A 14,085-nucleotide genomic window follows, 5' to 3' on the forward strand; every position below is an offset into this window, starting at 1 on the left:
GGAAGGACTGACTCAAGGGTGACAAACATCCCTCAGGGAATAGTTCTCCAAAACCTGCTGGAGCCACCATGGAAAATCAGGCCTCCTGCAATGGTTTCCATGAGTAACAGTTTGGGGTGTCACAGCTGGAAAACCTGTCTCACGTGGGCCTGAGTGTTCTGTGGGGCAGGGGTGGAGATGCCAGAACTGAGCCTGGCTCAAAGTGGGCTCTGGAAGAACACAACAGGGAAGTGGGTGTCTCTGCATGGCCTGGCCATGCTCTGGCAGCATTCCAGCTGTTGGGCCCCAGGAAAAGCACAAATGCTGGGCAGGAGGAGGTGGGGAGCACTGAAATTTATCAGGTCCCCTCCACTGTGAATCACTTGTCACTTGGATTCCAGTGAAGGAACAGGTAATGAACCAGCATCACACTGTCAGTCCTTATCCACGACCTTTCCAAAAGGTTCAGTGGTTCCTAGAGCACCTAATCCTTCAGGATCTCCTTGGTCTGGTTCTATAAATTTCATCAGGGGCCCTTGGCTGTTATGTGTGATGTAAAGTTTGTCTTCATGGTATGAAACAGCTGTTCATGAAATATTCCTGTTGTCCTGGATGTGTTTAGGCTGAACTTGAGGCCCCTCCTGGTCCTGCACTATTTCACATCCCTCTTTGAGACCATTTTAAAGCTGTACAAAAGCCTTACCAAAGGACAGCGTGGTTTCCCTGGCTGCATTCCTGACTTCCTCTGTTTCAGACTGGCACAGGTGGGCAACCTGCTCAATGCTCTCCACAGCCTGTTGGAAGAAAGCAGAATTTGCCTAAGCAGCTTTTCAGCAGTTTGGTGGACATTTCTACAAAGCAAACACAGACACAAACTCCCATCTCCTCTGCAATCCAAATTCCACCAGGACCTTTCTCTTCCCCAGCATACTGGCTTGCAGTTACACTTCCTGATAAGATCTCACCTTTGTTACCTTCTCTCCTGTTTTAGGGCATCAGAAAGTGTCAAAGTTCCAGGGTACAGGTCATGGTTGTGGGACCATTAAATCAGTACCAGTCAACAAGGACCTTCACTGAAAGGGTTAAATCGACCCTGATTTGCTGTTGTGTGGGTACCTGTTTGCAGGCATTGGTTCCCTGTTTGTGTGCAAACCTATTACAGCAGCTTAGGGCTCTTGGAAAGGTTTAAATCTGTGCTGTTTCTTATAATAGCAATGCAAACATTCGTTTTGTTTTCTGACTTTAGTGAGCTATTAAAAATATCCCCTGATTTAACTTCAGGTTTGTACAGTTAAGTGTTTAGAACTGACTGATACAGCAATGCTGCTGGTTTATGCTCGTGCTGGATGTCCCCAGTCGGACACCGCCCTTCAGCTCGGAGCATCACAGGAGCTCCCACATCCCGTGCTGTGCCTGGCAGGTCGGGCACTGCCACAGCTCCCTGTCCCGGCAAGGATGGCGTTCACAGCCCGGAGCCGCGGCAGGCAGAGCTGCTGGTTCCCGGCTGCAGTGACCCCTCCCGCTAAACCCAGCCCAGGCTTTGAGCCCGGCCTTGGGCAGGGCCGAGCGCTCACCCTGAGGTTCTTCAGAGCCAGACACGCAGCCTGCTGCAGCCTCGAGTCACAGCCGGACAGAGCATCGGTGTAAAACAGCACAGCCTGGGGCACAACACAGCCAATAAAACAGAGTCAATTTAATACCCGCGCAGCAAACAAAACACAGAGTCCATTTGATACCCAACCCAATGGCAGGAGAGGTGTTACCCGTGAAATGAACCAAGGCAGAGACACTGGAGCGCCGCTGCCTTGGGGGCTCGGTCCCGGCCAAAACACGGCCAGGAAAGGGTTGTGGGCCCCGGGGAAGCTCCCACTGGCCCCAAAGTCTTCACTGTCTCCCCATTCCCCGGTGTCCCCACCGTTCCTCACCGTCTCCCCATTCCCCGCTGGCCCCAAAGTCTTGGCTGTCCCCCCAGTCCACGGTGCCCCGCATTCCTCTCGGTCCCCCCGCATTCCCCGCACTCACCCGGGCCCGGAGGCTGCCGCTGCCGCCGGCCCGGGCCAGGCAGGCCGTGGCCGCTTTGCCCACCCGGTGGTTCTCGTCCAGCTGCAGCAGCCCCAGCAGGCGCAGCGTCCGCGGCAGCGGCTGCAGCCGGCTCAGCCTCTTCCCCTTCAGCCTCCGCAGCGTCTTCAGCCGGCCGGGGCACTGCAGCTCCTCGATCAGCATCACTGCCGGAGAGAGCGGAGAGAGCGGCGCTCGCTGGGGAAACGCCTCCGCCAGGGACACAAACCTGGCCGGAGCCGGGACACAAATCCCGGGACACAAACCCGACCAGCCCCGGGACACGCACATAAACACTGGCTGGACCCGGGACACACACAGACCCCAGGACACAAAGCCCTCCACACGAGTCCTCTGCATCAGCACATGCCTGAAGATGCAGCCAATACCAGGACTATTTTTAAATAATTCTTTCCTAGTACAGAGAAAGCTGTGGAGTACTTTCACGTGTTGGACAACACTCCAGCGAGGCACTGGCTACCTCAGGCTACGAAATGCAGGTCAGAAACCTCTGCAATTTTATTGTTCTTTTCTGTGTCTGAGTCCAGCTACAGCAGTGACCCAAGCCACAGACTGTGCTCAGTCCTTGGGTGCAGCTGGAGGCTGCTTCTGACTCTGTGCCTGCTATGGCTTTGGAATATCCCAGAACTATTTTCAGGGCACTCGAGATGAGCCCATCCTTCACAGGGGGTTCGTTTGCACATGCTCACATACGGGAGTCAAGCACGCTTTTCCTGTTCTGATTAAACTACACGGTCAAGAGGGCAGTAAGAACGGAAACAAGCTGTCAGTGCAGGGGCTGGGCTGTTTCCTGCTCCGGAGCTGCATCTGGAGCCTGCCCTGCAGGAGGAGCCAAGCGCTGCCTTTACCTTCCTTGGCCAGCTTGGCCAGGTGCTTCTCCAGGCTGCCAATGCGGTGCCGCTCCAGGTAGCGATAGAACTGGAACAGGGTCACCGGCTCCGCTTGCAGAGGGCAGGAGGGCAGCAGCCCATCGCAGGTGAGGATCTGCTCCAGCAGCCTCTGCAGCACTGCGGCGAGAAGGGAGCAGGACACACACAAAACAGCAGGTGGGTTACCTGGCAGCTGCTGGAAGCAAGTGAGAGCTTCGGGTTTGGGGTTTTTAAATGCACAGGGACAATTTAAGGTTTGGGTTTGGGGTTTTTTAAATGCACAGGGACAATTTAGGGTTTGGGGTTTTTAAATGCACAGGGACAATTTAAGGTTTGGGGTTTTTAAATGCACAGGGACAATTTCCAGCCCTGCACTGAAATGAAGGCCCACGGGGTACCTGTCTCCAGGTGGCTGGGGTACTTCTCCTTCACTTTGAGCATCATTGTGTATTTCAGAGCGTGACGGAACCTTTCTGCCGAGGTCACCAAGATGCTGCTGCCAGGCTCTGCAAGATCACTCCAGATTTTCAGATATTGCTTCTTCTTTTTAGCCTTCTGAATAACTGAAACCCAACATTTTAAAAAGTCAGCGAGCTCTAGCAGCTTTGGGATTTTACATGAGGAATTCGGCAGCAGATGGCCTATCTGGATTGGGGTAGCACTAACTTGTATTTGTATTAGAGATGGTTTTGTTAAAAATTAGACATTTGCTGCCCAAATGTTCACAGCCGCAAGCACTGAGCTCCTGAACTGCCATCAGCAGCTCCTCTGTCTCCTATTGCTCCCTTTATCTCCGAGTCAGTTCCAGAAGAACATTCTAGAAGTTTGAGTGGCTGCCCTTCTGTCAGCCAAGGAGGTGCCACTGCCAAGGGTTTTTGGGATGCTGCCTCTGTTCCTTGCCCAGGGCAGAGCTCTGCCCTTGGGGCTCTCAGGCTCTTCACAAGAGCACGTGCAGCTCTTCAGGAGCCCTGTGGCTCCTCACGTGGACCCTCATTTGGTGGCTCCTCACGTGGACCCTCCATCCCTCCCTTTCCACCTCCAGGCACGGAGCTCCTGCCTGTCAGCCTCCATCACTCTGCACCAGCCCTGCTCAGGAACAGCTCATTCTCACAGCTCCAGGATAAAATCTGGCACCAAATGCTTCCAACTAAAATTTGCATTCTTGCTGCTGCATTTACCAAGATGAGAACAAAAGCCTCCCAAGCCTCTCATTGTGCTTTAGCATTTTGTCATGTCCAACAGCCAATGGAAGAATTTAGTAGTGGGAAGACCTGAGACAAAATTCTGTGCCCACCAAACTGTTCTGGCAAGTGGGCACAGAATTTGGGCTGTTTGCTTACCCAAAGGAAAAGCACAGATGTAAAAGGGGATTTTATTAAGGCTGCTCTGCTGCTGTTTGACCATCTACAACAGCCCTGTTTAAAACATACCAGTTCAGCTACTCTGAGACCAACTTTTCCAAATTTCTTCCTTCTGTGTAGAAGAAAGAATGACCCAAAGAATGAGCCCTGGTTTAATGATGAGCCGGTTTAACGATGCCCATGTTTGCAAGGAATTTAGAAGGAAAGCCCTGGGCCTGGGGAGGCTCCAGCAGAACCCCAGGGGTGCAGCTCTCCCATCTCTGCATGCCTGGGGAAGGGCAGGCACTCACTTTTCTCTGCAGACAGATCCAGGACATCCCCCAGGACTCGTGTCTGCTCTGACACTTCTTCCAAAATGCTCTCCTGGACCACCTGGGCTACGTTTGGGGTCCTCAGTTTCTGAAAGGCAACAGACATAACTCGGGAGCTGAAACAAGGGCAGGATGAAGCTCCAGATAAATGAGGATTTATTCCTCAGAATCCAACTTTTAAGACAAGTGAGAAACCCCCTCTGCTCTCAGAAGGCCCCTTGCCCACCAGACACCTGCTCCCTGTTGTAGCAGTTTTCATTCATTAAACACGGCCCAAGCCAAGCCAAGCCTGTGTGTTTGCAGCCTGCTTTGGGCACAGCGCTGCTGCTCAGAGCTTCAGCAAAACCCAGAGGTTGAGAGGAGCAGCAGAGTTTTGCAAGGCCCTTTCTGTGTGAACACGTGTACCCAGCATTAATGCACCCAATTTCCATTCTGAGTCTCTCTCTGTTACCAAACAAACCAAACATCCAATTCTGCTGTAATCAGAACCAACAGCGGCAGTGGGAGCCCCAGGCTGCTCTGTACCTGCAGGAGAGCTTTGCACAGCCTCAGGTGTGCTAGCAGCAGCACGTCCAGGTTCTCATCCCCCGTGGTGACATCCTGGGCTTCTGGCCTGGTGTCACAGCCCAGGGGCTGCAGCACGTTGTCATTGTATGTGCTGGTGAGAGCAGGGGAAGAGAGAGTTACAGATCTCATCACAACAGAACTGAAATGGACAGCCTCAACAGGAGCTGTGAAAGAAACCAGGTGGCACTGAACAGAAACCGGCATTTTCTTTAACTATTTATATTTATTACTCTCTCCAAAACCAGGGTCAGGCTTTTCTGTGCTGGATCTGACACCACAGCTGATTCCCAGCCCTGTGAGGCTGCTGTGGGACCCTTTGCCTGTCCCACAAGGAGCAGCACGTACCTGACACTGCCTGTCCTCACACTCCCAAACAGGGAGAGCTCGTCTGCACTGCAGTCGTTGTTCAGGAAATCAAAACTCTCCAGCACTGTCTCCACCATCAAACTCTCCATGGAGGAATGTTTGTGAAGTGTCTTCAGCTGTTGATGAAACGGAAAAAGAAATACTGTTATTTGTAGTTGGCCAGCCATTTTGCAGTTGTTCTTTGCTGGTTTGGAAATGATTCCCAATAATAAATCACTTTGCTTTTCTGATTTCATCCTTAAGACATCAGGGAAGTCTGCTCTTGGTGCACCTCTCTGACCCCAAAATAATGTGCTAGTTAAAATAATGTGCTAGTTAATCTCTGTGGATTCTTTATCTCCATGCCTGCCAAGGCTGGTGAGAGCTGATATTCTCTGCATCCTCAGTCACTGACAGAGTTTTCACTCGTTCCCTGTTTCTGAGCTCAAAGCACCAGCCTTGGGGGCCGTTACATCCCAGCACGGCACCCAAGAGCTTCATATCAACACTGAATTTCATGGAGCCTCTACCTTTGTCCTTTGTCCCCCTTGGAAAGGCTGCTCTGAGGGTGCTTGGTTTGGGTTTAAATGCTGTTTTTCCAGGGGTTTCACTGGAGCAAGAGGCCAGGGCAGTTGTGCTATCATCGGTTCTGACTCCGGCCGGGATCCCTCCCAAGCCCAGCTCCAAACACGCAGTTCAGCCCCTGCCGGCCGGGCAGGAGAGGGACGGGGGCACGGACCGGGCAGGAGAAGGGGCACGGGCACCTACTGGCCTTTCTGAGCTGCTGCGGTCACCTCGGGCCACACTGAGCTCGAAAAACACCAAGTTCCACGCCAGCCCAAACGCCAAGAGTCGGACACCAGCCCGGGCTCTGCCCAGCCCAGAGCTGTCACCGGGGCGGCCTTTGCTCCGCCGCTCCGTGCCCGCTGCTCTCCCCTTTGCTCCCCGGTCCCTCCCGCTCCGTGCCCGCTGCTCTCCCCTTTGCTCCGCCGCTCCGTGCCCGCTGCTCTCCCCTTTGCTCCCCGGTCCCTCCCGCTCCGTGCCCGCTGCTCTCCCCTTTGCTCCCCGGTCCCTCCCGCTCCGTGTCCCGTCCCGCAGCCCCGGTCCCTCCCGGTCCCGCCCGCTCCGGTGGCCGCAGCGCCCCGAGCGCACCGGCTCCCACCCGGCCCCACCGCCCGTACCTGGAGGCGGTCCCGCAGGGCGCACACCTGTCCCCGCAGCCTGGCCAGCGGCGCTCGGCCCTCCTCCTCCTCCTCCTCCCGCCACCGCAGCAGGGCCAGCAGCTCCTGCAGGCTCCTGTCCATGCCCCTCGCTCGGGGCTCGCTCGCGGCGTTCCAGCTCCTCGGGCTGAGGTTCTCCTGCTCTGCCGGGCGGCCCCGGGCCGGGCCGAAGGAATCTGCCCCGCCCTTGGGACGGGGGGGAAAACTGGAGGGGCTCCTGGGGAATCCATCCCCGCACGGGGTCTTCTTCAGGATGTCCAGAGTGCTGTGGTCCGGGAGGGGATGCTGCAGCTCTTCTGCTCCAGCCTCTCGGATAATCGCCGGCGGCAGCGTCCTGTGGTCCAGGGCTGGGGTTGTGCTTCTGGATTCTGCCCCTTTCTGATCCTCAGAGCTGAACGAGTCCCCCTCGCTCGTCTCCGCGGGGTTGTGGGGCTTGTTCCTCCCGGGGACATCGAAATCACAGGCAGCCAAGTAGCTCAGGATGCTGGGAGCCTGGGCTTCCTCCCCCCCATCGCCCGGGCTCTGCCTCTGCTGCAAAAGAGACTGCAAGGAGATGCCCAGGTGAGCCTGGAGGTGCTGCAAAGCCCGAGGTCCCACCTGGGAGAGGGGACTCTGCTCTCCTGGCTCCCAGCTGCATTCCCAGCGCAGAGCACTGCAGCAGACAGCCCACCCCTGCCACCCCAGCTGCTGAGCAGAGTCCTGGTGAGGGCTTTCAAAACTGTTTTACAGGATCTAAACTAGAGCTCCAAAGAATAGGGGTTAAAAGAAAAAATTAACAAAGCCCCAAAATAAACTGCAAAGGTGGCAGAGTGCTGTTTTCACATTTCTGAGTGTGCTCCTGGACAGCCTGATCCAGCCCAAAGCCCCAGGTCTGTGCTGAGCCCTTTGCTCTGTGTGCCCCTGGACAGCCCAAAGCCCCAGGTCTGTGCTGTGCCTTTTGCTCTGTGTGCCCCTGGACAGCCTGATCCAGCCCAAAGCCCCAGGTCTGTGCTGAGCCCTGTGCTCTGTGTGCCCCTGGACAGCCTGATCCAGCCCAAAGCCCAAGTTGTGCTGAGCCCTTTGCTCTGTGTGCCCCTGGACAGCCTGATCCAGCCCCAAGCCCCAGGTCTGTGCTGAGCCCTTTGCTCTCCCCATGCACTCACCAGGTAATACCTCTCTCTGAAGCTGGGGGTGTTTGGGGGGGTCCAGTTGTACAAGGAGCTCTTCCTGCTGCCCACAGAAAACTTGGCGGTGCTTCCAGGGGACAGAAACAGGTTCTCTGTGTCAAAGGGGCTGCAGCAGAGACAAAGGCCCGAGTGTCAGTGAGAGCAAGCACAGAGGTGTTGGTAGGATTTGATCAGGGATGTTCAGTCAGCAACACACAGAATAAAATGAAACAGAAACTGCCTCTCTAGCCAGAACCTTTGATTGCTGCAGCAGAGAAAGACACAGGCAAAAGGGCTGTGGTTTGTACACGGATTTCTCAACACCCTTTGGACAGGAACCCGAGCCAGAGGCTTTGGAAGAGGAGCCCAGAGGGCCCAAAGCAGGAGAGCTCTGCCCTCCTGACCCCAGGGCTGGGCAGTGACAGCCACAGAGCCACAGGGGAAGGAAGCTCAGCAAATGTAATAATGGAGAGCTGCCAGCCTCCCTCCTGAGAGCACACACCACCTGGAAAAACCAATAAAAGCCCTCGTTATCCTGCAGCTATTAATAAGCAATTCCTTGGCTGGCAGAGACCTGTGCAGAGCTGCTGGGCAGGGTCTGTGCTTCACACAGGCAGGGATGAGCCACTGACAGCCCCAGAGCAATCTGCCTGTGCGCTGCAGGGTTTGTCTAGGGCTGCTCCAAAGGCTCCTAATTACCCACTGCACCTCAGCCATTGCTTTCTCAGCTCCTTCCCAAAGCAGTCCCAGGAAACTCACATGAATGATCCCCTGGGACGCAGCTCAGCCAACCAGGAGACAGAAAACACATTTCAAGTTAAGTTTGGTTTCTATACGTGTTACTTTTTGCTGCCTACCAAGATGCCTTGTGGCACCAAAAGAAAGTCTGCTTTCCCACTTGAGTACTGGCATTTTGAAAGCAGTGAACAGTTTGCAGCAAACCTGCAGCCTCAGTGACTGAGTATAACAACCAAAGAGAAGCATAAAATCAGCTGAATTCAGCTGTTCATTGCAGGACATGCAAGCGATAACGAGGGCTAATCACTTGCAGGGAAATTAATTTCTGCTCTCTAGCAGAAGCTGAAAGCAGAGTCCCAGCCCTGTCTGGCTCCTCGAGCTGCACAGGGACAGAGCATCCTGCAGGCAGCACTGCTCCCTGAGCACAGGGAGTACCTGGAGCTCCAAGGCACTGTCCCCAAGCTGGGCCAGGCACTGTCCCCAAGCTGGGCTCTATCAAGGCAGTGTCCCCCAGCTGGGCTCCATCACCCCACTCCCAGAGCTCAGGAACAGCATCTGCACTGACTCATGGGCAGAAATAAATCGGGTTTCTGACAGCAAGAGCCTTTTAGCCAAAGCCTGCTGTGTTTACTAATGAAAGCAAATTACTCCTACCCATGGCATTCTCAACAAAAGTCACAGGGATCCATTCCTCAGATTCTTCATTTTCAGCTTTTAATACAGTGATGCAGTAATGCAAAATGACACTTCTGGGAGAGGAATGAGAACAAACAAAATCTGCTCTGCCCCTTTGACATTTCCTAAAAGCCTCCAGCCAAATGCAGCCCCTCAGCTGGCTCCAGACCAGCAGCAGCCCCTGGTCCTGCAGGAGGGACTGAGAGCAGAGCAGAGGGATGGACAGCAGGAACGGGCTCTGCTCTGGAGCTTCTCTTATCTCTGGGCTCCCTGGGCACGACCCATCATCCCCTCCACATTTCCCCAGCCAACGACCCCTCTCACAGGGACAGCTCCGTGGCTCCATCTGTGCCACACAGCCAGCAGGGATGTTCCAGGGCCATCAGAGCAGGCAGGGATGCAGTGGGCTTTCCCCAGACCCAGCCTGCACTGTGAGGCAGCCCAGGGCTGGGGGCTGTCGCACTGCAGACTCTGCAAGCAGACCATTGTCTTTAATTGTCACTGGCTCTTCCTCAGTTTGTTTAGTCACTTCCTGAAATCACTGACACAAAACCTCTGCATAGGTAGAAACTATGCAGGAATGTCGTTGTTTAACCTTAAATTTGGAGCGAGGACTTTGATGGGGTGGGGGTGGCTGTGGCTGGGCTGAGAGGGAGAGTGGCTCCACATTTCCTGTCCACATTTCCCAGCCAACATCCACATGCCTGCACAGGATTATCCAGCAACAGCTTTGCAGGACTGAAAAACTCTATAAAGAAAAAAAATAAAAATCTAAAGTGACCCACAAGTCTGGTCATCTTTGCTGACCCCATTCTGTGCCCCAATCATTCCCTCCTGTGCAGCCACTCCATGGACTCAATGCCCCCAGAGCAGAAGTGTGGACACAATTCCCTGCCTGAATCCCACTGCTCAGCCTGAACCCAGGTTTACATTAACACCCCAAAAAGGCCAATTCCAGTCAAGTGGACCGAACTTGCTGCTAATAATGAGATTTTTCTTTCCCCCATTAATCCTTGGGGAAATGCCCCTGGCATTCAGCAGGGAGGGGCTGTTGGGTCTCTCCCACCCTTCCCAGCCTAACAAGAACCATCTCCAGGTTGCCCAGCCCCAATGAGGGCAGAGATGCTCCAACGGATCACTGCCTGAAGGTCCTGCAGGAGGAACTGGAACTGCCTCCCCACCTAAATCTGCATCTGTGAGAGCAGCACTGGCAGTGGGAATCCATCCCAAAATCAAAGCCAGACCTTCCTCTTTACTCTCCCTTTATTTTTTGTCCCCTGCTCCAGGAGCCCCTGTGAGCCAGCCCTGCTCAGGGCAGAGCCACCAGGGTGCCCCTGCCTGGAGGGTGCCCCTGGATCCCAGAGCAGGGCACTGCTGGGGCTCTGAAAGGAGAATACAGCTCTCTTTATCCTGCATGTGAGACACAGAGCTCAGACTGCTGTTTGGGTTGGCAAAAAACCCAAAGCCTTTTGCCAAACTGGCCAACAAAGGCGTTCTGCAAGGGCCCAGGCTCATTCACACTCCTCATGGCACCATCTATAAAGGAGCTGAAGGCACTTTTGTTTGAGCCCAGAAGACCAGAGGCCTATTTAAAGAAAATGTACATTTAGAAGCAGAAGAGAGAGCTACATTTGGATCCCTCACAAAGCAGGTCTAGACTGAAAAATTGCCTCTCAGGGAACTTTGGGCAAATCAGATGGATTTGTTTAGTTATTCTTAAATCAGAGGGAAAAGCAGCTGTTGTTATGCGTGCTCCATCTCTGAAACAGAAACACCCTGAGTTATCACACACAGCCTCTCTCTTCTGTAAACAGCCCCAGCAGCAGACTGCCAGAGGAGAGGCAGCTCTGCACTGGAGAATGCTCTTGGTGGGACCCCAGCACATCACAGATCAGAGACAGAGCCGGGCTCTCAGGCTCTGAGAGGTGCCAGGGGATTAATCCCAAGGACAATTAATTAGCTCCCGGGGACAATGGGTCACCAGCAGCCCTCCCAGCTCAGCTGCCCCAGCCCCAGGGCCGTGGGATGCTGTGGGAGGCTGTCCCACATCCCAGGGACTGCTCCTGCCAGCCCCAAGCTGCACCCTGAGCTGGGCACTGCAAACAGGGAGAGCCAGCAGCACTGGATGGGAGCTCTGGGCCGAGTTCTGCCCCAAACTCAATGTGCTGAGGAGATCCAGGATGGGAGGAGCTGTGCCACAGCCCAGAACAGGAGGGGATTCTCCCATCCAGTCCTTTGGAAGGACAGCTTGTGGGCATGGTGAATTCTGGAGTTCTGGACAGGAAAGGGGGCACGTTCTGCAGTGTGAATGAGGGACCGTGCCTGTCAGTGCCACTGCTGGGGTCACAAGGAGAGAGCAGAAGGGATTGCTTCCAGACTATGAACCCCATATACTGCCAGATTTCGGGAGGGAAAAGCACCATAAACAGGGGCAGGCAAAGCCCTGCCAGGAGAGCTGGGTCAGGCCACGGCTGAGGTGGCACAAAGGACGAGCTGGGAGCCCACAGGAGCAGCTCCTGTCCCCTGCCCTGCCCAGGGCTGGCTGTGAGGGGCAGGGGCTCAGACAGAAAGGGGAGCACGGTGCTGAATGCAGCAGGGACACCCTGGGGGCCTGCCCTGCTCCCCAGGGTGGGGCTGCTGCTGCCCGGGGCTGTACTCACTTCCAGAGCACCTCCAGGCGCAGCTTGATGGTGCCCAGCTCCGTGATGTCCACCACGATGGCCTGGGGCTTGGGGCTGAAGAAGCTGCTGCTGTCACACGTCACCACCCCCACCAGGATGGTGGCCAGGCCCCGCAGCTCTGTCACCTGCAGGGACACAAACACAGCCAGCTCCGGCTCAGCAGGCAGCCCTGAACCACGGCACGGAGAGGAGAGCAGCCCAGGTACACCTGCTGTGGGCCACAGCAACCCACCTGGCACAGCTCCGTGCCAAAGCTGAGAGCCACTGTCCCCATTGCAAACCCAACCCGGCACAGCCCTGTGCCACTGTCCCCACTGCAAACCCACCTGGCACAGCCCTGTGCCACTGTCCCCACTGCAAACCCACCTGGCACAGCCCTGTGCCACTGTCCCCACTGCAAACCCACCTGGCACAGCCCTGTGCCACTGTCCCCACTGCAAACCCACCTGGCACAGCCCTGTGCCACTGTCCCCACTGCAAACCCAACCTGGCACAGCCCTGTGCCACTGTCCCCACTGCAAACCCACCTGGCACAGCCCTGTGCCACTGTCCCCATTGCAAACCCAACCTGGCACAGCCCTGTGCCACTGTCCCCACTGCAAACCCACCTGGCACAGCCCTGTGCCACTGTCCCCATTGCAAACCCAACCTGGCACAGCCCTGTGCCACTGTCCCCACTGCAAACCCACCTGGCACAGCCCTGTGCCACTGTCCCCACTGCAAACCCACCTGGCACAGCCCTGTGCCACTGTCCCCACTGCAAACCCAACCCGGCACAGCCCTGTGCCACTGTCCCCATTGCAAACCCAACCCGGCACAGCCCTGTGCCACTGTCCCCACTGCAAACCCACCTGGCACAGCCCTGTGCCACTGTCCCCACTGCAAACCCAACCTGGCACAGCCCTGTGCCACTGTCCCCACGAGGGACACTGACAGGAGCTGGGGACACACAGGAGCTGTGCAGCTTTTACTGATTTCAAACCTGCTCTTTGAATCATGGAGCACTGGGTGGCAAGGGCAGGAGGTGAGGAGGACATTTGTCAGTGACTTTCATCAGCAAACAAAAATCCCTGAACACAACCACATATCCCAGAGCATGGGAAAGCAGATGGACTGATACAGGTGCTAGTGCCAAAGGAAAATCAGGATTAATGGCCCTTCAGCATGGATTAACTGCCATTTTTTACATAGATGGAAAAAGAAAACTATGTAAGAATGTTGAGAAGCCCTTGGTAGCCTAGGAGGGAAGTAGCAGAAGACCTGTTAAGCCACAGCTTCCAATCCAACCATTATACACCACACCTTGATTTCAAACTTCTCGTGCAGATTGGGGATAAAAATCTTCTCTTCCTCGTCCCATGTCTGGCTGTCATCAGTCTCAATTTTGCCTCTGAGCCTCCATTTCTGGCGCCCCAGTCTCACAAACACCTGGAAACCAGAGAGGAGAGAGGATCAGCACGTTCCAGAGCATCCCTTCAGCCCCCAGGAGCAGAGCCATCCCTTGCCCACTGCACAGAGCAGAAAATGGAGCCAGGAATGGGGCAGCAGGTTTAACCCTGAAAAGCACCCAAGGCACTGGGGAGGAGCCCAGGGAGACCCTGGCTGCATTCACCTTGTGCCAAGCTCCAGGCAGCCCCTGGTGTCGGATCCCAGGGCAGCTCTGAGGCCAAGCCCTGGCACTGGGGGTTTGGTGGGCAATCCCTGGCATCGTTTAAAGGCTCCCATAGCACCCAGATCACACCCAGCCCCTCTGTGCCTGCCCAGGGCACAGTGAGTGTGCCAAAGCTCTGCTCTCCTCACAGCAGAGCCTGGCGTGTCACAGCCTGCTCCTGCTCTCCTTCCACCCCTCCCAGCCCTGCCCCTGCCTCTCCCTGCAGGGAAAAGCACAAAAAGCACAAAAGCTGTGTACTGCACCTCGTACTGGTCTCCTGGGCAGAGTCGAGCAAAGCCCACCAGCCCTGGAAAGAGAAGGAGAATCCCAGAGTTTGCAGAGCTTTACAAAGCCCCAACAGCTCTGCAATAATCCAAGTGACCCTCTGGGGAACAGCCCCTCTTGTCCCCAGCCCTGTGCAGGAGCTGCACCACCAGCCCAGCACACTCTTAAAAGGGGAAAAA

At 55.4% G+C, this 14,085-nt stretch overlaps 1 protein-coding gene across 5 annotated transcripts in view; it reads right to left on the minus strand.

The window, feature by feature from the left end:
• Positions 1–14,085, minus strand: part of RIPOR3 (RIPOR family member 3) — a 40,192-nt gene that overhangs the window by 995 nt on the left and 25,112 nt on the right. For 4 of the 5 annotated variants that reach the window (XM_059480685.1, XM_059480686.1, XM_059480688.1 and 1 more), the window contains 13 exons: positions 13,885–13,928; positions 13,273–13,398; positions 11,950–12,095; positions 7,874–8,003; positions 6,693–7,274; positions 5,512–5,648; positions 5,125–5,257; positions 4,579–4,687; positions 3,326–3,490; positions 2,907–3,065; positions 2,002–2,204; positions 1,554–1,637; positions 683–773 (listed from right to left, as the gene is read on the minus strand). In XM_059480685.1, coding sequence (XP_059336668.1) covers positions 683–773; positions 1,554–1,637; positions 2,002–2,204; positions 2,907–3,065; positions 3,326–3,490; positions 4,579–4,687; positions 5,125–5,257; positions 5,512–5,648; positions 6,693–7,274; positions 7,874–8,003; positions 11,950–12,095; positions 13,273–13,398; positions 13,885–13,928 — 2,109 coding nt within the window. Of the gene's footprint in view, positions 1–682; positions 774–1,553; positions 1,638–2,001; positions 2,205–2,906; positions 3,124–3,324; positions 3,491–4,578; positions 4,688–5,124; positions 5,258–5,511; positions 5,649–6,692; positions 7,275–7,873; positions 8,004–11,949; positions 12,096–13,272; positions 13,399–13,884; positions 13,929–14,085 lie in introns of those variants that run through there. The other variant, XR_009419275.1, reaches the window with a different exon arrangement.

Source organism: Ammospiza nelsoni, chromosome 12 (genome assembly GCF_027579445.1).
Source record: "Ammospiza nelsoni isolate bAmmNel1 chromosome 12, bAmmNel1.pri, whole genome shotgun sequence".
NCBI lineage: Eukaryota > Metazoa > Chordata > Aves > Passeriformes > Passerellidae > Ammospiza > Ammospiza nelsoni.